The sequence below is a fragment of the Hypanus sabinus genome, chromosome 6, assembly GCF_030144855.1.
Source record: "Hypanus sabinus isolate sHypSab1 chromosome 6, sHypSab1.hap1, whole genome shotgun sequence".
Taxonomy (NCBI): Eukaryota; Metazoa; Chordata; class Chondrichthyes; order Myliobatiformes; family Dasyatidae; genus Hypanus; species Hypanus sabinus.
Genome location: NC_082711.1, coordinates 170,488,212 through 170,510,481, shown reverse-complemented (window position 1 = coordinate 170,510,481; position 22,270 = coordinate 170,488,212). Strand labels below are relative to the sequence as shown.

The window sequence follows — 22,270 nt, the reverse complement described above, 5'->3', positions numbered from 1 at the left end:
TTTTTGCAAGGACGAATGGACGAAAATCCCCCAAACAAGAATTGAAAGACTCTTAGCTGACTACAGAAAGTGTTTACAAACTGTGATTCTTGCCAAAGTGGGTGTTACTAAGTACTGATCATGCAGGGTGCCCAAACTTTTGCTTCAGGCCGTTTTCCTTTTTTTATTTTGAAACTGTAAAAGATGGAAATAAAAAAAAGAATCTTGCTTAAAATATTAAAGAATGTGTCATCTTTACCTTTATGCCTTTTGGAAATCAGGTCGTCTTTTACTCGCTTAGCTATTCACAGTAACAGAAATTTTGACCGGGCTGCCCAAACTGTTGCATGTACATTTAAGACAAGGTTGGATAGATTTTTGCATAGTAAGGAAATTAAGGGCTATGGGGAAAAGGCAGATAGGTGGAGATGAATCCATGGCCAGATCAGCCATGATCTTATTGAATGGCAGAGCAGGCTCGACAGGCCAGATGGCCCACTTCTATGTTCTTATGTATTCCCTGTGACTGCATGGGTTTTCTCGCACATTCCAGAGATATATGGTCAAGGTTAGTGAGTGGTGCCTTAGGAAGGCAGCGTCCATCATTAAGGATCCCCACCACGCAGGGCAGGCCCTTTTCTCATTGTTACTGTCAGGAAGGAGGTACGGAAGCCTGAAAGCACACACTCAGTGATTCAGGAATGGTTTCTTCTACATTAAATACATATATTTAATGTATCTCCATTTTTTCTCCATATTTATTTATAGTGTGTTTCATTGTATTGCTGCTGTAAAGTTAGCAAACTTCACAACATATGCTGGTGATATTAAACCTGATTCTGAGTTGTGGGCATTCTCTGTTGGTGTCGGAAGCAAGAAGACACTTGCCCAGCAAACCTTGCTGACCTGAGTTGATGTAAAATGATACAATTCACTCTGTCTTTCAAAGTTTAGATGTACATGAGACAAATAAAACTAATCTTTCTTCTTTCAAGGATAGTAAACCATTGGAATTTGATACCCACGAGGAATGTGGAGACTTGGTCTCTGAAGGTAATATCTACAAACCTAGAGCTCTACAAGGCCAAGATCTGTGATGTAGTCAGTTCAGGAAGATAACACCACAGTAGAAGGTCAACTAGGATCATACTGAACGTAAGAACCAAGAGGAGACAGCTGTTGTTGTTCTTATCCTGAATACAGTGAAAAGCAGGTCCACTAAAATACATGTTATTTCTTTGGCAGAGAAAGAAATGTCTCTAATCAGCCCTTTGCGTCTTATATGAAGTAGATCAGCACTGGACACAAACAATGTACTAGCAATACAGATCCTTACCTAGTAGCTTTTTGGTGTTAGCCTGTGAAGGCTGCCCCATATCCAGGCTCATGGACTTGCGAGTCCTGGGGCTAATTTGCCCCATTGTTGGGTAGTTAGCGGCCAAATATCTGTCTGATATCTTGGGTGAAACCCATGGCTGACTTTCTCTTAAAGCTCTAAAAAGAAAATGCAGAGAAAAATAGTTATCTCTCCACTGAGATGATAAATTTGAAAACTTGTTAAGATCCAACAGCAGCTTGTATTGTTAAAACTTCACTAATATTCACAACCTCAGATATTAATGGAGGAAGAGAGTGAAATATAAAAGTAAACACACAAATGATGACGATTTCAGTGGAGAAATGCTTTACATGAGAATGGGAGAATGAAAATAAGAATGTTTAGTTCAGTTATTTTCAATTTATTACAAATTGTAAGTAAGGGATTTGTTTGGGTGGAGTCATGGTCAGTTCAAATATCATGGGCTGAAGGACCTCTTCTGTGCTGTACTGATCCACCTCAAGGAGTTCCTGTACATTCTCATGAGCCACTTCTTGGTAAAACTGTCTTCACCTTCAATAGTGACACACCCGCCTGCTTCTGTGCCATTTCTGCATACCCCTTTATCTACCCCTTTATCTACTGAGCCATCTCCATCTTAAATACTTCAATGGTTCAACTACCCACTACAAGAATAATTTTTCTCTTTCCTCTTTGACTATTGAAGCGAGCAAGTTGCTAGTAAGTCTAACTGCTATAACCGCCTGTAGTTCCCTGCCCTTTCTCCTTTTTTGAACAAGTGAGTCACACTGGGTATTCTCCAATGTAACACACCCAAAATGCTGGAGGAACTCAGCAGGCAGGCAGCATCAATGGAGAGAAATAGAGTTGACCTTTTGGGCCAAGACCTTTCATCAGAACTGGAAAGGAAGTGGGTATAAGCCAGGGTAAAAAGCTGGAGGGAGGGGAAGAAATAAGAGCTGGAAGGTGATAGGTGAGGGGGAAGGTAGGTGTGTGGGGGAGGTGGGATGAAGTGAGAAGCTGGGATGTGATTGGTGGAAATTGTAAAGACTGAAGAAGCTGGAATCTGATAGGACCATGGGAGAAAGGGAAGGAGGAGGGGCACCGGAGGAAGGTGATGGGCAGGTGAAGAGAAAAGGGGTGACAGGGTAGTCAGAATGGGGAATGGAAAAAGAGATAAATTAAAGGGGGGAGAAATTAACAGAAGTTAAGAAAAATTGATGATCATCCTGTCAGGCTGGAGCCTATTCAGATGAAATATTAAGTGTTGCTCCTCCAACCTGAGTGTGGCCTCATTGTGGTAGTACAGGAGGCCATGGACTGACATGTCGGAATGGGAATGGGAATTGGAATTAAAATGGTTGGCCACTGGAAAATCTTGCTTTTTGTGTATGGAACGAAGTTGCTCTTCGTTGATTGAGAGACCACTTTGCTGAACATCTACGCTCCATCTGCCAGAAAAAGCAGAAAAGGCTCCCGGTACCAGGCCACCCCTTTTAATTCTACTTCCCATTCCCATCCCAACCTTGTTTTCTCAAGGTCTCCTCTTAGCTACCCACTTCCTGTTTTTCACGGTTTTCATACTCTGCATGTCCTTTCCTCAAAACGCATTTTCTCCCTTCTTGTGGGCTTTTTACTTTGTCTTCTACTGCTGAACCTTAAAAGCTTCCCAGTCTTCTAGCTTACCACTCTGTATGCTATAGTTTTCAATTTCTTATGAAATCCCTCTTCTTCACTGTGATAAACACTTGCTGAGCATTAAAGACCCAGTGGCCTACCTCCTGCTCTTTATTTTCTGGTGGAATTTAAGAGCACAAGACATAGAGGCCATTCAGCCAATTGAGACCATTCACCCATACTGACCCCCAGATGAACTGCTGTGATTGAGTTCCACTGTGTAGACATAATATCAGTTTTTCGAAACTAACCTCCCCTCTGCTCACTCTGGATCACAAACCAACACCTGTGCCGCAACAGCACACGATGTGCACATTAGGCTGCTCGGCCAACAAGTCCAAAATTTATACGTGCTTCTGCTTCATGGAAGCCCTGTCTATAACTGTTCTTCATCTAATCACATCAACGTATCCTCTATCCCTCTCCACCCATGCCTTGTTTATTCAACTTCCCTTCTACAATCAGTTAACACACCAACAATTCTCAATTCACACAAAAGTTAATCTGACATGAGAGACTATTTATGGAATTGCAATGAAAGACGTGGAGTCATGTTTTCCATCTCCTCCCAAATGCCGGCAAAAGATCAACAAAGCAAAAGCAATAACAACGTGCAAACAAAGCAAGAAAAAAAGGTGCTTATAAACCTGGAGCCCGGGTCACCATGGTGCATGGCATATGTATCCATTGGCACGTTTTCCACGGAGACGTCAGACATTAAGAGAGACTTCCTATGTTTCAGGCTGCACCGACTCCTCACCTCCTCTGAAACCGTCAGTAAGGCTGTAGAGGGAGAAAAGAATAATGACCACCATTGTGTCACTGCTCTTACCCCAGTCCATGAACATTGTACAATCCTCAGTTCTAAGATTAAAGTGGGCAAAATTATGTGGATGGGAAACTCAAGAGTATTAATGTCAGAATTCTAGATTCTATTTTATAGGGGGCTATGGCTGCAATGTCATAGCATAGCAGTTTTGTGTACCACAGAACCGTGCCTTTCGGCCCATTATTGCACCACCATCTAAGACCATTTACCAACTAGCCATTTCCCCACATTAGGTCCACTGCCTTCCATACCTTGGTGATTCAAGTTCTTGTCTAACGGGGAGAGGGGAGAGGGGAGACTTGCAGCATGGGCGACTGCCGGTCTTCCATACAACCTTGCCCAGGCCTCAGTCAATATCGAAATTGACGGACAGCCGAAGAAGAAGAAGAGAGCTTGTCTAGAAGCGTCTTCTTTAAGTGTTGTGAGAATCTCTGCCCCCAGCACTTCCACAGGCGTATTTGGAAAAATACATAACCCTCATGGACGCCTGAAGAGCTCAGCTTTCTCAAAACTACTCAGGGATGGCTGGCAGCCCTGTGGCTGTGGTAACTCAAGTGTCAACCATATTTTTATTTATTTGCATATTTTCAGACTAAAGGCACCTAACTTGATTAAAGACTTGCTGTTCCACCCCCCCAAGAATATTGGGCCCCTAGAATCAATTTGGTTGGAATTAGTCAAGTCACTGGGGTAGCAGAAGACCGGGTTAAATCACTCTGCCAACTTGTTTATTTTGGTTGACTTATTTCCAGTAGCCTTTGAGTGATATGGCAATGGGTATAATTCATGTTCCTCCTCACCCTTATTTTTTCTGGCAGTTCACACAAATAATCATATAATGGGAGGAATCTCAGTAGCTAAGTACACTTCTGATAAATCAAAAGCAAACAAAACTTCTCACCAGCAAGATAAGCCACACTCTGTGTGTTAACTTCAAATTTGTCGCAGTTCCTGTGCTTGCCAACTAAGGCTAGTAGGGTATGCAATATCCTCACTGTTCTGGCCACCGTGGTGGGAGACGGATGTCTGTACCCTAAGTAAAAAAGGTGCGAGGGATAGTTGATTGGGGTGAGGGTAGGGAAGGGAAAGAAGAAGAGGAACATGATCTTAACACTCAGTCAGAACATCACTTTCTATGTTAAAAATGAAAGCTGGCATTTAACTTGTGATTTTCCATCAGAAGTGAAAGAGAGAATCTTGAGGCACAGAGGATAAAAATACAGTGGATTCTAATTAATTGGGGCAGCCACTTATATCAAACAATACATAAACAACAAAAAGTAACTAAGGAAATAGCCAGGATTCCCTTCATTTATTTGGGACACTACACCACTTAAATGGGGCAAGAGCCTATCGCCAAACAGTTTCTAACTAACGTCAGTTAGGCACGCTTGCATGGCTATTAGACACAACATTGTGCTTTGAGTGAACTATTTTTAAATGGCATTAGCTGCGTGTGTTTATGTTCAAAATGCAGTAATTTTTGTCACTGATAGTGAGAAATAACAGTAAGAAAATTCAGAACTGCAGTTTCAAGTATTCTGGCTTGGAGATGCCAGAAATAGCTGAGAGTGAAAATGAAACAATTTCACTGTTTCAACAAGAAACTATGAAGAATCTGAAAGTATCTAAAATCATCTTGAATGTAACAATGAAAATGAAGATTTATTTGGAGGATGCAGTTGTCAACAGCACTCTGTGAAGGCAGTCCTTTATCTGCAATAAGTGGCTGCACTGATTTTGTTCATTTACAGTCAAAAGAACATGACATAGATGAATCCCTTAGTTGATAAGCATTAAGAACTAATATGCTATTTTATGATGCTGCAGTCGTATTAGTAGTGTTCAAATTTGTTCTGTAGTTCATTAAAAATGTGTTAGTCAGTTTATGCTTTTTGTACTTTTTTAACTATTTCCATGAAATTTTAGCTAATTGGGGCAGTCGCTTAATTGGACCAAAATGTCCTAGTCCTGATATGCCTCAATTAACTGGAATCCACTGTACTTGTGTCTTACTTAAATATTTCCAAATCTAGATGTCAAAGCAGAGGGCAGCAAAATAAGGGAAAAGACCTAGCTGTAAGCATTCGGTTAACATTACTGGCACAAAGGTGGGGGGGGGGGGCACAGTAACATAAATCTTTAGAACAACAGCCCTTCAATCCCTACTGCATTCTGAAGGTGTTTGTATGTTCACACTGTGACCTCCGGCTGCTCCAGTTTCTTTCCACATTCTGAATTGAATTGATTTTAATACTTACGTCCTTCATATACATGAGGAGTAAAAATCTTTACTTTACGTCTCCATCTAAATGTGCAATTTATAGTAATTTGTAATAAATATTATGTACAACAGGACAGTCAATATAACATAGAAATACAGTTGCGTCAGCATGAATTAATCAGTCTGAAGAAGCTGTCCCGGAGCCTGTTGGTCCTGGCTTTTATGCTGCGGTACCGTTTCCCGGATGGTAGCAGCTAGAACAGTTTGTGGTTGGGGTGACTCGGGTCCCTAATGATCCTTTGGGCCCTTTTTACACACCTGTTTTTGTTAATGTCCTGAATAGTGGGAAGTTCACATCTAAAGATACGCTGGGCTGTCCGCACCACTCTGTAGAGCCCTGCGATTGAAGGAGGTACGGTTCCCATACCAGGCAGTGATGTGGCCAGTCAGGATGCTCTCAATTATGCCCCTGTAGGAAATTCTTAGGATCTGGGGACCCATACCAAACTTCTTCAGCCGTCTGAGATGAAAGAGGCGTTGTTGTGCCTTTTTCACCACACAGCCGGTATGTACAGACCACGTGAGATTCTCGGTGATGTGTATGCTGAGGAACTTAAAACTATTCACCCTGTCAACCCCAGATCCACAGATGTCAATAAGGGTTAGCTTGTCTCCATTCCTCCTGTAGCTCACAACCAGCTCCTTTGTTAATGTGACACTGAGGCAGAGGTTGTTTTCTTGATACCATTGTGTCAGGGTGATGACTTCTTCTCTGTAGTGTGCCTCATTATTATTTGAGATTAGGCCAATCAGTGTAGTGTCGTCAGCAAATTTAATTAGCAGATTGGAGCTGTGGGTGGCGACACAGTCATGGTATACAGAGAGTACAGGAGGGGGCTTAGGACACAGCCCTGAGGGGCACCTGCGTTGAGAGTCAGAGGGTGGAGGTGAGGGAGCCCACTCTTAACACCTGCCACTGATCTGACAGTTAGTCCAGGATCCAGCTGCACAAGGCAGGGTGAAGGCCGAGGTCTCTGAGCTTCTGGTCAAGCCTGGAGGGAATTATGGTGTTAAATGCTGAATTATAGTCCGAGAAGAGCATTCTCGCATAAGCATCCCTTTTCTCTAGATGTGTAAGGATGGTGTGTAGAGCTGTGGCTATTGCGTCATCTGTCGATCAGTTGTGTTGGTAGGCGAATTGAAGGAGGTCCAGTGTGAGTGGACAAAAGGATTAGGATTCGTAATCTGTGGGCATGCTATGTTGGCGCCAGAAGTGTGGCGACACCTGCAGGATGCCAATACATCCTCAGACTGTGTTTGTTGTTGACAACATTGCACTTCACTGTATATTTTGATGTTTTAATATACACCTGACAAATAAAGCTAACCTTTAATCTTTTATTTAATCCTACCCTCCCTACAAGAGTCCAGATATGCAGATGGAGAATCCTGTGGTATGGCACTGCCAGGCATGCTTCTGACTCCTCCCCACAACCGCCTACTCAGTCTGGCCCTACACTGCTCCAGATCGACAGACCCCACAGAACAAGGCCTTGAATCAGATAATACTCCAGACGGAGTTCAGAAACTTGGTGGCAAACAGCACGAATCCACCATCTCTTCACCTACATCTGGAAGAGCAGGATACACCAGGGGATGTCAGAGATGCCATAATATCAACTATCTTTAAGAAAGATGGCAATTCTGACCATGGTGATTATGAACGAGTTTCTCTGCTGTTTGTTTCTGCACACCACTGTTATAACACGTGATTATTTGAGTCCCTGTTGCCTTCCTGAGTTGCACTGGTGGTTCAGTGGTAGAATTCTTGCCTGCCTGTTGTTTTTATGTCAGCTTGAACCAGTCTGGCCATTCTCCTCCGATCTTTCTCATTAACAAGGCATTTGTGTCCACAGAACTGCCGCTCACAGGTTTTTCTTGTTTTTTCATACCTTTATCTCTGTTGTGGGTGAGGATCCCAGGAGATCGGTTTCTGAGATAATCATATTACTTCCTCATTCTGATGTGTGGTCTGAACAACAATACCTCTTTTATACATTGAGCTGCTGCCATATGATTATATGATTAGGATGATTAGATATGTGCAATAATGAGAAGGTGTACAGGTGTACCTAATAAAGTGCCACTGAGGTTGTTTTGGCAAGTAAGCTGAAAGTAAATCCAAAGGGTTTCTACAGCTATATTAAAGCTATATTAATAGCAAAAGGATAGTGACAGATAGAATTGGTCCCTTAGAGAATCAGAGTGGACAGCTATTTGTGGAGCCAAAAGAGATGGGGGAGATTTTGAACAATTTCTTTTCTTCAGTATTTACTAAGGAGAAGGATAATGAATTGTGTAAGGTAAGGGGAACAAGTAGGGAAGTTATGGAAACTATGACGATTAAAGAGGAGGGAATATAAAAGTGGATAAATCTCCGGGTCCTAACAGGATATTCTCTAAGACCTTGAGGGAAGTTAGTGTAGAAATAGCAGGGGCTCTGACAGAAATATTTCAAATGTCATTAGAAACGGGGATGGTGCCGGAGGATTGGCGTATTCCTCATGTGGTTCCATTGTTTAAAAAGGGTTCTAAGAGTAAACCTAACAATTATAGGCCTGTAAGTTTGACGTCAGTGGTAGGTAAATTAATGGAAAGTATTCTTAGAGATGGTATATATAATTATCTGGATAGACAGGGTCTGATTAGGAACAGTCAACATGGATTTGTGCGTGGAAGGTCATGTTTGACAAAACTTATTGAATTTTTTGAAGAGGTTACTAGGAAAGTTGACGAGGGTAAAGCAGTGGATGTTGTCTATATGGACTTCAGTAAGGCCTTTGACAAGGTTCCACACGGAAGGTTAGTTAGGAAGGTTCAATCTTTAGGTGTTAATATTGAAGTAGTAAAATGGATTCAACAGTGGCTGGATGGGAGATGCCAAAGAGTAGCGGCGGATAACTGTTTGTCAGGTTGGAAGTGACCATGACTAGTGGTGTACCTTAGGGATCTGAACTGGGTCCAATGTTGTTTGTCATATACATTAATGATCTGGATGATGGGGTGGTAAATTGGATTAGTAAGTATGCAGATGATACTAAGATAGGTGGCGTTGTGGATAATGAAGTAGATTTTCAAAGGTTGCAGAGAGATTTAGGCCAGTTAGAAGAGTGGGCTGAAAGATGGCAGATGGAGTTTAATGCTGATAAGTGTGAGGTACTACATTTTGGTAAGAATAATCAAAATAGGACATACATGGTAAATGGTAGGGCATTGAAGAATGCAGTAGAACAGAGTGACCTAGGAATAATGGTGCATAGTTCCCTGAAGGTGGAATCTCATGTGGATGGGGTGATGAAGAAAGCTTTTGGTATACTGGCCTTTATAAGTCAGAGCATAGGAGTTGGGATGTAATGTTAAAATTGTACAAGGCATTGGAAAGGCCAAATTTGGACTATTTTGTACAATTCTGGTCATGGAATTATAGGAAAGATGTCAACAACATAGAGAGAGTACAGAGGAGATTTACTAGAATGTTACTTGGGTTTCAGCACCTAATTTACAGAGAAAGGTTGAACAAGTTAGGTCCTCATGCTTTGGAGCGTAGAAGGGTGAGGGGAGACTTGATAGAGGTATTTAAAATTATGAGGGGGATAGATAAAGTTGATGTTGATAGGCTTTTTCCATTGAGGGTAGGGGAGATTCAAACACGAGGACATGAGTTGAGAGTTAGGGGGCAAAAGTTTAGGGGTAACACGAGGGGGTAATTCTTTACTCAAAGAGTGGCAGCTGTGTGGAACGAGCTTCCAGTAGAAGTGGTAGAGGCAGGTTCAATATTGCCATTTAAAGTAAAATTGGATAGGTATATGGACAGGAAAGGAATGGAGGGTTATGGGCTGAGTGCAGGTCGGTGGGACTAGGTGAGGGTAAGCGTTCGGCACGGACTAGAAGGGACGAGATGGCCTGTTTCCGTGCTGTAATTGTTATGTGGTTATATGTTTCATTATGGCATGTGAATTAAGAGGCTTTACATTTGAGCACACCTCAGTGAAGATGGTGGATAACAAGGCCATGTCATAGCCTCCATACTTCAATCTATATTTCTCACTGCAATGTTGTATCTCACCTCCAATAAAAGCGTGCGGGGGCAGCACAGTAGCAATACCGATAGCATAATGCTATTACAAAGCCAGCGACCTGGGTTCAATTCCTGTCACTGTCTGTAAGGAGTTTGTTCATTCTACCCCTGACAATGTGGGTTTTCTCCAGGCACTCTGGCTTCCTCCCACAGTTCAAAGACGTACAGATTAGTGAGTTAAGTGGTCACATGGGAACAACTGGGTGACGCCAGCTTGTTGGGCTGGAAGCACCTGTTACCGTACTGTTTCTCTAAATCAAATTAAAACAATTAACAGTGGAGTCAATCCATATAACTAACTTGAACCTATTCAACCTACAGTGACCACTCTCCAGAACCAAAGTCACCCAAACCTCAGTGGTCACGCTACGTTAAGCAGATTACATTATGTCAGCACATGGCAGGACACTGAACTCCAAGCCATCAACAACTTATTTACTGAAGCAAAGAGGAGAGTCTTTGCACATGATTTCAGCAAGGTATAGGACTTCTACGAACTTCTCCCACTGTCCTAGACGGCAGAATCTCCCGGTGGCTACCCATTTTATTTCTGCTTCTCATTCCCATTCAGCTTCCTCTACTGCCATGATGAGGCTAAACTCAGGTTGGAGGTGCAGCACCTTATTCATAGCAGCGTAATGGTCAGCACAATGCTTCACAGTACCAGCGACCTGGGTTCAATTCGCCTGTAAAGAGTTTGTACGTTCTCTCTGTGACCACCTACGTCTGGGTACTCTGGTTTCCTCCCACAGTCCAAAGATGTACCGGTTGGTAGGTTAATTACTTATTGTAAGTTGTCCCACGATTAGGCTAGGATTATGTTGGGGGATTGATGTGCGGTGCATCTCAAAGGATCTAAAGGGCCTATTCTGCACTGTATCTCAATAATTAAATATCCATCTGGATAGCTTCCAACCTTCCAATTCTAGTAATTTCTTCCCCTTACTGAGGCACACACTCAGTGATTCAGAAACAACTTCTTTCCCTCTGTCATCCGATTCCTAAATGGATATTGAACCCTTGGACACTACCTCACTTTTTTAATATGCAGTATTTCTGTTTTCTTATATGTTTTAAAATCTATTTAATATCATATATTTATTTATTTATTATTATTATCTTACTTATTTTTTTCTCTTCCATATTATGTATTACATTGAACTGCTGCTGCTAAGTTAACGAATTTCACGTCACATGCCGGTGATAATAAACCTGATTCTGATTCTGGAATTTGAAGAGAACACTGATGAATTAACTCTCCTCACCTTTCATCAGGTGCCCCACCAATGCAAAATTGAAGTTAGAGTTGAAGTTGAGCCCAACAAAGTGATCCATCTGCTTACAATGCCATTCCAAGGGTCTTCTAATCTCCATAAATACCTCCTCTGGACTCTGTCAGGAAAATCAAAAGGCTTCAATGAGCAACATTCTAAATCATGCCTGCCCGCTCCATGAGCTGTGGGCATTTATCACGCCATACCAAAGAGCACAGTTGATGGTGGTCTGAAAATGCAATGCGAGGTAAGTATTGCTTCTCATGTTGTTTCACTCAGAACACAGAACAGTACAGCACAGGAACAGGCCATTCAGCCCACAATGTTGAGCCAAACCACCTGAGAAGAAAATCAATAACACACAAACACTAATCCCTCTCACCTACCCAATATTCGTTTCCCTTCATCTTTCTCAACCATGTGCCTATCCAAATATCTCTTAGAAGTTTTTAATGTATTTGCCTCTTTTACCAGGCAGTGCATTCCAGGCATCCACCACTCTCTGAGCAAAAAACTTACCCCTCACATCCTCTTTGAACCTAACCCCTCTTACTTTCAATGCATACCCTCTGGTATTAAGACATTTTAGCCCTGGGAAACAGATACTCCCTGTCTACTCTTCATAACCCTATCAGAAAAGAGTAAACAGTCGATGTTTTAGGCCGAGATCCTTCATCGGAATTAGAAAAAAAAGTCAAAGCAAGGAGATGGGGGAAGGTGAGGAAGCAGTACAAGGTAGTAGGTGATAGGTGAATCTGGGCGAGCGAGAGGGGTGAAGTAAAGAGTTGGGAAGTTGACTGGTGGAAGAGATAAAGGGATGGAGAAGGGGGAAATCCAATTAGAGAGGGCAGATAAGGAGAAACGGTGAGAGGGGGAAGTGGGAATGGTAAATGGTGAAGGAAAAGGGGGAGGGGGAGGCTATACTGCAAGTTCAAGAAAACGAGAAGCTCCTTATTTCATGCCTCCCCTTTACCAAAATCAGAAGCCAGAGGCTGCTATAAGTCTCTACATAGTCTACTGGCTCTACAACAGCAAGCTGAGAATGACTAAAGAAATGAAAGCAAACAACCATACTAAATTCCACTCAGGAATTAATTTTTAAAATTATTTGAGATTATACTCCCACAAAGCTAAGATCTCTTGTAAGTGTCAATCTCTAATTTTACATCAGAATCCAAGAGATTTCTAAGATTGACCAACATATTAAGAGATGTAGGGCATAGAGAAGTACATGGTGTATAAAGGTCACTGATCACGTCAAGGGGTAAAATGAACAATTCCTATTTCTAGGTTTCTCAGAATTAGCAGTAGTTATGTGGATACCAATTTATTTTTTTAAATTAAGTCATAAAGCTTTATTTTGTACAGAATACACAATAACATTTGGGTTGAAAGAAAACAAAAAAAAACTAGCCTTTGGCTTCAAAGGGAAAATCTTCAGTGTTCAGAATGACACCTCCAAGAGGACCAATGTCATAGTGTTTGGAGGCTTGAGTGCCTCAATGACCCAGAGAGCTCTGTTGGCTGGAGTCATGGCCTTGTGCTTTGCCTCTTGGTAGGGTCACCCATGCCAAAGGGTAGAGGCCAGGCTAAGAGTGGTTCACCAGTCCTCCAGATTCGGGGATTCAGCTCAGGGCTAACAAGCCTCACTAGTCCAAAAACAATTGTTAGGGAAACAGCAATGAAGAATCGAGAGATAATGTGTAGGACCTTGGCTGGACCCCACTCGGAGTATTGTGCTCAGTTCTGGTTGCCTCACTACAGGAAGGATGTGGAAACCATAGAAAGGGTGCAGAGGAGATTTACAAGGATGTTGCCTGGATTGGGGAGCATGCCTTATGAGAATAGGTTGAGCGAAACATAGAAAATAGGTGCAGGAGTAGGCCATTTGGCCCTTCGAGCCTGCACCGCCATTCAGTATGATCATGGCTGATCATCAAACTCAGAACCCTGTATCTGCTTTCTCTCCATACCCCCCCCCCCCCCCCCGATCCCTTTAGCCACAAGGGCCATATCTAACTTCCTCTTAAATATAGCCAATGAACCGGCCACAACTGTTTGAACTTGGCCTTTTCTCCTTGGAGCGACGGAGGATGAGAGATGACCTGATAGAGGTGTGTAAGATGATGAGAGGCATTGATCTTGTGGGTAGTCAGAGGCTTTTCCCCAGGGCTGAAATGGCTAGCACGAGAGGGCACAGTTTTAAGGTGCTTGGAAGCAGGTACAGAGGAGATGTCAGGGGTAAGTTTTTTTTACATAGAGAGTGGTGAGTGTGTGGAATGGGCTACTGGTGGAAGCAGTGGAGGTGGATACGATAGGGTCTTTGAAGAGATTCCTGGATGGCTACATGGAGCTTAGAAAAATAGAGGGCTATGGGTAAAGCCTAGGTAGTTCTAAGGTAGAGACATGTTCGGCACAGCTTTGTGGGCTGAAGGGCCTGTATTGTGCTGTAGGTTTTCTATGAATCCTTCTATCAGACAGAGATGGAGGACCGTTATTACTGCCTAAACACCGTCAGGATGTATGGGACGCCCAGGGAGCGGTAGCACTTCTGGTCAAGAGGCTTGTTGTGTCCAGTCTGGGGAAACTCACCCACCTTTGGTCACAACTGGACACTCAGCTCCCACTTGTGGCTCCCAGTAGCTGTTTGCATGTGACAGTGGCCACCCCTGGGTACACCGCTTCGACAGGTGGGCTAAACCAGGCGAGGGTAGCCAGCAGCCTCGTGCCCCAGTGCCTGTCCTGGCATGCAAATGGATGAGATTTACAGCGAGATCTAAAGGCTCGTGAAGCGGTATTGCAATGCTCCATGAGGAGCAAAGGTCATGACAAGGTAAAGAATACGCCATGGCCGCCGCTTGCAACTAATGAAGGCACCAGTTTGTGACGCTTGTTCGTACCACTGCACCTAGCCTTCTGAGGTTGAGAGTGGAACTGCCCCAGCACAACAGCTTTTCCACTTAAAAACCTCTCCCACACAGGTTTCCTGTCATTGTTGGATACGATGGACAATCACACTCACACACACACTCACTCATACTCTTTAAAAATTAAATAAGTAAAAATAAATTTTGAGCTAAAATAAAATGCATCTTTTTCAGAACAGCCAGACTCATACTCCAATGTTCTGATCCTTGAAGTTCTGTCTCATTTTCAGGACGTTTGCCATCTGTTTACCTTGTCATTGAAGACCTTAAGACTATCCAACGTGTGTAGATTTTGCTCCAGCAACGCTGTGCCAGCAGAGTACAGGTTGACTTCATCCAGCTGTAACACTGCTACTGCCACCCAAAATAGGGCCTTGTGCATATTTGAGTCCTTTAAAAGCAAATGTTTTACAGTGTTATTTCTCTAGTTATATTTGTATATAAACTGTTAACCATACAGGTTCAAGTTATTAACCAAGTATTTTAGTATTTCAAATGAACAAATATAGAGCTGTGACCATTTCAACTTTACAAGTTTCTTTTCCTTATTGGGCTTTCAACCGCTCCCTCCCCCCCACCCCGGCCAAGAGTTTAATACTTCATGTGAAAGACTTCTCCTCTGATAATGCAGTACTCCTTTAATAGTTAACTTAAGCATCAACTTAGATTTTCTGGAATAGAAAGGAACTTGAACCCATAAACTTCCACTTCCAGGTCAAGAGTGACTGGCAATTAACTGGAAGCAATTTTTTTTCTGAAAGGCAGTGATGCACTGATTTGATTAAAATATAGTCAGTTAGTCTTCTGCTTATCTTAGAAAGTGAAAGCTGTTCTTGTCAAAAATTTCTCATATTTTCTCACTGATGCCTCTACCTTGTTGAGCAGTGGTTGAAGCTTCGTCAATGCTATGACAGTAGCTTCGATCAAAACTTGGCTGTTGTGGTTATCAGGACCTTTCAGGCAACTCTCCAGACCCTGTGCATATAAGAAGGACACTTTGGTTAGTTATGCATTTTTCAGGGGTTATTCGATTTTCTCAAGCCTTCACCAAGGTGAGCGTTGGAGAACTTATATTGCATCTCTCAGTCCTTAGAGTCTGAGTCTCATGCCCAAATTGCTTTCTCAGCTGTGAATAGGCCACAATAAGACAACATAAACCATCATTTACTAAGACTTTAATGACATTGGTTGGAAGACCATTCCAACAACAATCTAAAAACTTCATAGCATAACATCATGCTAATTACATTTTTTTCTCCTTTGCCTACAGCTCAAAAAGTATTTGCTCCTGTCTCAGAAATTCTGACTTTCGGTTTAAAATAATCAAATACTATGTTCCTAATTTAGTACCCATAGCTCAGGAACATGCATTATTTAAGCAGGTTCATTCAACTTAGGCTTCAGACAATTCCTAGCCTCTTCAAAAAGTTTGACTTGGCTCCAAAACACCTTTAATGATCAAAATGGATTTTTGTCATTAACAATCAATTTTCACAGGAACTTCAGTTCATCAAGAGTTATGGCACATAATGCTTTGAATTCTTAAGAAAATAAAGAAATTACTTCAGACTTTGGTCAGTTTTGAAGGGATGGTGTTTTGGAATGCTCTCTCCCCTTTCAATTGCTATGATAGTAGAGCATTACTGATTGGAGGAACAGACCATCATATTTGATCAGATGATGACACCTAGTGCAGGTCTGTTGAAGAATGAAAACCTAGCCTCCACCAGAAACAACTGGCTGATGACTCATTCATGTAGTAATTCGTGCTTTGGGTCATTCTCTGTAACTAGTAGCCATGAAAAGGTTTGGAATCACAGACTCCAATAGTCAGCTCAAGCCAAACTACTGAATATCATTCCTTTAGCTAAGACTCGCTTATTCTTTTCTCAGATTCTTCAAGTCCTGAAATAATCTGATGAGTAGATAGTATATATTACACTAAAGGGCATACCCTGTTTATTAATTATACATGCAATAATACCAAATTCAAACTTTTTGATGACAAGATTTCATTTCCTAGAAAGGGAGAAATTTCTTCAGCCAATGGGGGGGAGGGGGAGGGGGAAGAGGGGTGAATCTGTGCAATTCATTGCCACAGACAACTATGGAAGCCAAGTCTTTGGGTATTTTTAAAGCAGTGGTTGATATATTCTTCATTAGAAAGAGTGCCAAGGGTTATGGGAAGAAGGCAGAAGAATGAGATCAAGAGGAAAAATAAATCAACCATGATAGAATAGCAGATCCAACTTAAAGGTCCATATGGCCTAATTCTGCTCCTACATATTATGGTCTAATAAGCTCAAACCAAACCACTGAATACAATTCAGGTAGCCAAGACTTGCTTTTTGCTTACAGACTTTGCAAATTCTGATAACATCCTGTTACACTTACAATTATGTTCTTTGTAAATGGTTGATTATCTGATGCTGATTGTCACTGATTACATTTGAGATTCATCAAAAACAACTTCTTGTATTTATACCTCTCTTTCAATTAGAAAACATGTAATACCAACTACAATGTTAAGGTACTAGGTGATGTGACAGAAATGCCAGTTTAGAGGAAGCCAAAATTGCAGTGTCGCGTAGCAAGGATGAATTGCAGAAAATGATGGTTGAGGGTTTGTCAGGTAGGCACCATGGTAGTGTAGCGGTTAGTGCAATGCTTCTACAGCTCGGGGCATTCCCGATTTCAGAGTTCAATTCCGGCGTCATTCTATAAGCAGTCTCTTTACATCTTCCCTGTGGAACTCATGGGTTTTCCCTGGAGTTCGGGTTTCCTCCACAGCCCAAAGCCTATCAGGTAGGTTAGTTGGTCATTATAAGTTGTCCTGTGATTAGATTAGGGTTAACCAGCGTGTGGATTTGCTGGTTCAAAGGGCTGGAAGGGCCTACTCTGCGCTGTATTGCAAAATAAATAAAGTTAAGTGTCAGATTCAAGCAGGGATGGGCAAGGTCACAAAGTTGGTGGTAAATCGCAAAAAGAGGAAATAAGCTATGGAGGTTTCTGGAGAGGAAAAGTATTTAGAAACCAATGAAGGAACAGGAGCAGGGGAAGTCATTTAGCCTTAGGATGAGAAGCAGGCAACAAGTGGTATGGGATATCATGTACACAGTGTGATAAACATAAACAAGGTGAACCCTGAAATGTCAAAAGCACCAATCCAGAGCACAGATAACTCCCAATTTCATTTGTAGAATGTCTTTAAAATTGTAACATACGAGGGTAAAAAGGCTGAAATATCACATCAAATCAGAATACAAAATACAGAAGAATGTAGCACCTTGAGGTTCATCTTCTTGCAGGCAGCCACAAAAGTAAGAAGCAGAACAGAATTCATGAAAAAGCTCACACAACAAAGACTGTCAAACGTAGCATATTTGAAAAAAGAGAAAAATCGTACAAACATTACAAAAAAGTACTTTGCTTCAGTATTCACCAGTGAAGAGAATCTTGGCAATTTTAGGGATGACTTACAGACATTAAGAAGGAGATGTGCTGGAGCTTTTGAAAGGTATTAAGTTAGATAGGTTGCCAAAACCAGATGAGATGTACCCCAGGCTACTGTGGGAAGCAAGGGAGATTACTGAGCCTCTGGTGGCACCAGAGAATTGGAAGGTTGCAAATGTAGTTCTCTCGTTCAAGAAAGGGAATAGAGATAACCCAGGAAATTATAGACCAGTGAATCTTTCTTCAGTGGTGGGCAAATTGTTGGAAAAGATCCTGAGAGGCAGGATTTATGAGCATTTGGAGAGACATCGTCTGATAGGAATCATTAGTATGGCTTTGTCAAGGACAGGCCATGATTTATAAACCTGATTGAATTCTTTGAGGATGTAACAAAACACATTGATGAAGGTAGAGTAGTGGATGCAGTGTATATGGATTTCAGTAAGGCATCTGATAAGGTTCCCAGTGCAAGGCTTATTCAGAAAGTATTGAGGCATGGGATCCAAGGAGACCTTGCTTTGTGCATCCAGAATTGGGTTGCCCACAGATGGCAAAGGGTGGTTGTGGATGAATCGTATTCAGTGTGGAGGTCAGTGACCAGTGGTGTTCCGCAGGGATCTGTTCTGGGACCTCTCCTCTTTGTGATTTTTATAAATGACCTGGATGAGGAAGTGGAGGGATGGGTTAGTAAGTTTGCTGATGACACAAAGGTTGGGGGTGTTGTGGATAGTCTGGAGGGTTGTCAGAGTATCGATATCGATAGGATGCAGAACTGGGCTGAGAAGCGGCAGATGGAGTTCAACCCAGGTAAGTGTGAACTGGTTCATTTCGGTAGCTCAAATTTGAAGACAGAATATAATATTAATGGTAAGACTCTTGGCAGTGTGGAGGATCAGCAAGATCTTGGGGTCTGTGTCCATAGGACACTCAAAGCATCAGCACAGATTGACAGTGTTGTTAAGAAGGTGCATGGTGTGTTGGCCTTCATCAACTGTGGGACTGTGTTCAAAAACTGGGAGGTAATGTTACAGCTATACAAGACTTTAGTTAGACCCCACTTGGAGTACTGTGTTCAGTTCTGGTCACCTCACTACAGGAAGGATATGGAAGCCATAGAAAGAGTGCAGAGGAGATTTACAAGGATGTTGCCTGATTGGAGAGCATGGCTTATGAAAACAGGCCTTTTCTCCTTGGAGCGACATAAGATGAGAGGTGACCTGATAGAGGTGTCTAAGATGATGAGAGACATTCATTGTGTGGATAGTCAGAGGCTTTTTCCCAGGGTTGAAATGGCTAACTTGAGGGGCATAGTTTCAAGGTGCTTGGAAGTAGGTACAAAGGGGATGTCAGAGGTAAGATTTCACAGAGAGAGAGATGGGTGTGTAGAATGCACTGCCAGTGACAGTGATATCGGTGGACACAATAGGGTCTTTTAAGAGACTCTTAGACAGGTACATGGAGCTCAGAAAAATAGAAGGCTAAAAATAGAAGGGAAATTCTAGGCAGTTTCTGGAGTAGGTTACATGCTCGACACAACATTGTGGGCCGAAGGGCCTGTAATGTGCTGTAGATTTCTATGTTGTCACCAAATACTATCTTGAAATTCATTTTCTTGGGCTATTTATAGGAAATTAAACAAATACAATAGAATTTATGAAAAACTGAACATAGATAAAAATAAAGACTGACAAACATCCAATGTACAAAATAAGACAAATTATGCAACTAAAAATAATAACAAGAGCATAAATTGAAGAGTCTTTGAAAGTGAATCTGTAGGTTGTGGAATCAAATTGGAACTGTGGTGAGTGGAATTATCCACACTGGTTCAGGAGCCTGGTGGTTGTAGAGTAGTAACTCTTCCTGAACCTGGTGGTGTGGGACCTAAGGCTCCTGTACCTCCTGCCCAATGGTACTGAATCCTGCTATCCTACACTAATCCTACAATAAATCATTCTTTATTCCACCCACATTCTATCTCTTTTTCAGACTCTGTCTGGCACCTACACACTAGAGGAAATTCACAATGGCCAATTAGCTTACCAACTGCAATTCTTTTGGAAAGTGGGAGGAAGGCCATTAATGGGAGAACATGCAGACTTCACAGAGACAGCACCGGAGGTCAGCGTCGAGCCTCTGTCTATGGCATTATCAAGCAGCAGCTCTACTTGCTGCTCCACGCTGCCGTCCACGGTTTCAGTTCCTTTCGGGACATTTTGAGGGTCCAATTTGGAATAAAGGATAGTGACAAGTAATAAAACTGCTCACTAACACGGGAAGCAATTTTAGTCTCTTAGCAACAGACTGAGCAGCAATCAAGGATCGCAAGCGTTTGAAGAACACGACTTTGTTTTCTCTGGCACTGAAGCTTTACTTAGTGAAAAAAAATTAACTTTACAGGATGAAAAATTATTTATGTGCTTACAGATAGAACCAATGAATAAATATTTATGAAACAATCAGTAGCAGGATCCGAAGAAATAAGAAGCCGATGACTCAAAATTCAACACAGAATATCATTGTTCAAAGAGAGGCAAAAGTACATAAATTGCTACAAGACTCAACTAAATGGAAGAATTGACAGTAAAAAAATAAATATATATTCCTTTGATGATAGAAAACCTAATTACTGGTGATGGTCTGTAATAATCAACTCAACTTCAATCTTTGACTTAATGATAGACTCTCTGAAGATGGGCTGAAGGGCACTTCCTGTGCTGTACTGTTTGAAGTTCTATATTCCAAAAGATACAGGATGGAGTCTTGGCCATAAGAAACCATAAGTGGTTCCAGCTCAAAAATATTTACGAGGATGCATGACAGGATCCCAACAGTATACAGCTTATGAAAGGAAACTATCGTTCCCAAGATACACCAAGAATACCTGCACAGCCTGTGCTAAGTCAGGATGCATCTTTAACAGATTATAACAGTACAGCCCAATAACTTACTTTCGTTCTCAATTCCACCTGAAGACCAGGTTTATTTGAGTTTTAGTAACTTTCAGATCAAAAATGCTTCCAGCTTAGGAAAGTTATTCTATCCATCCCGTATCCTTTGTACCATTCTGTACATATCCTGTATCACTTGATCTGTCTCTATATGAAATATAACAGGAACAGTTCCTTCAACACAGGATGTGTGCACTGACCACAATGTACCATTACACTCACTTCTATCGGCATGATTCACATCTCTCCACTCCTTGCATTCTCATGAGTTTATTTTAAAATCCCTTAAATACCACCATCTTATCTGTTTCCATTAGCACCCTTGCAGCCGGATCAAGGCATGTATCACTCCTAAAAAAAACTTACCTTCACATTTCCTTTGAACCCCCCTCCCCCCCATTTCATCTTAAATACATTCGGACTCGTATTTGATAGTTCTACTATTAGAAAAAGATTCTGAACAACTACCCCATCTACACCTCTCATAATTTTATGATCTTTTGTCAAGTCTCCCTTCAATCTTTGACACTTTAGAAAACAATCCATCTTTGCATGGGTAAACAACCCAAGTTTGCCCAACCTCTCCTGATAGCTCACCTCCTTTAATCCAGACAGAATTTTCGTCAAGATTAAAACATTACTTTTTGTCACACACACATTGAAACATACAGAGAAACATGTCGTTTTGCATCAGCGAAATTTGTGCTGGGGGCAGCCTGTAAGTGTCACCACGCTTCCAGCACCAACATAGCATGCACACATTTTACTAATCCTAACTTGTACGTCTTTGGAATATGGGAGGAAACCAGAGCACCAGAGGAAGCCTATGTGATTACATACAATGGCAAGAATCAAACCACAATTGGTGATCACTCTTATAAATAGCTTCTCTACCCCTTCTAAAATCTCCACTTGCTCCCTAGAATGGGGTGATCAGAACTGCACATAATACTCCAAGTGTGGTCTAACCCAAGTTTTATACAGCTGCAAAATAACTTCCTTTTTCTTTACTCAGCACTCTGACCAATGACCATGCTATTCACTTACCGACAGCTACAGACTTGAACCACAAGATTCCTCTGCGCATCAATGCTATCAAGTGTCCTACCATTAACTACATACAGAAACACTATATTTATCCCATACATTTGATCTCTCAAACTGCAACATTTCTCATTTATCTGCATTAAACACTATTTGGTATTAAATTGCCCATGTAACCATTTGACTGCCTCTTTAATCTGTCTCCACCTCCTATGGATACAGCTTCTCTGTGCTTACCCTAAATCCATTGTGATCGTGTCCCTTATACACTCCTCCCAACATCCTCTGATTCAAATCCATGCTACTTGAGAAATTCTTCAACTCTGTACTACATTGCACTTTCTAATCTGCATTGGCCAGAACAGCACACAATACTCCAATTCTGGTCGAACTAGATCACCATCCTCCACCTATATATTGTACAAGGGGTTGGGA

At 41.8% G+C, this 22,270-nt stretch overlaps 1 protein-coding gene across 10 annotated transcripts in view; it reads right to left on the bottom strand.

The window, feature by feature from the left end:
* nf1a (neurofibromin 1a) overlaps positions 1-22,270 on the bottom strand; it is a 357,260-nt gene that overhangs the window by 42,625 nt on the left and 292,365 nt on the right. For all 10 annotated transcript variants that reach the window (XM_059973505.1, XM_059973509.1, XM_059973507.1 and 7 more), the window contains 6 exons: positions 15,261-15,362; positions 14,638-14,778; positions 11,452-11,578; positions 4,726-4,857; positions 3,643-3,778; positions 1,316-1,473 (listed from right to left, as the gene is read on the bottom strand). In XM_059973505.1, coding sequence (XP_059829488.1) covers positions 1,316-1,473; positions 3,643-3,778; positions 4,726-4,857; positions 11,452-11,578; positions 14,638-14,778; positions 15,261-15,362 — 796 coding nt within the window. The remainder of the gene's footprint in view (positions 1-1,315; positions 1,474-3,642; positions 3,779-4,725; positions 4,858-11,451; positions 11,579-14,637; positions 14,779-15,260; positions 15,363-22,270) is intronic.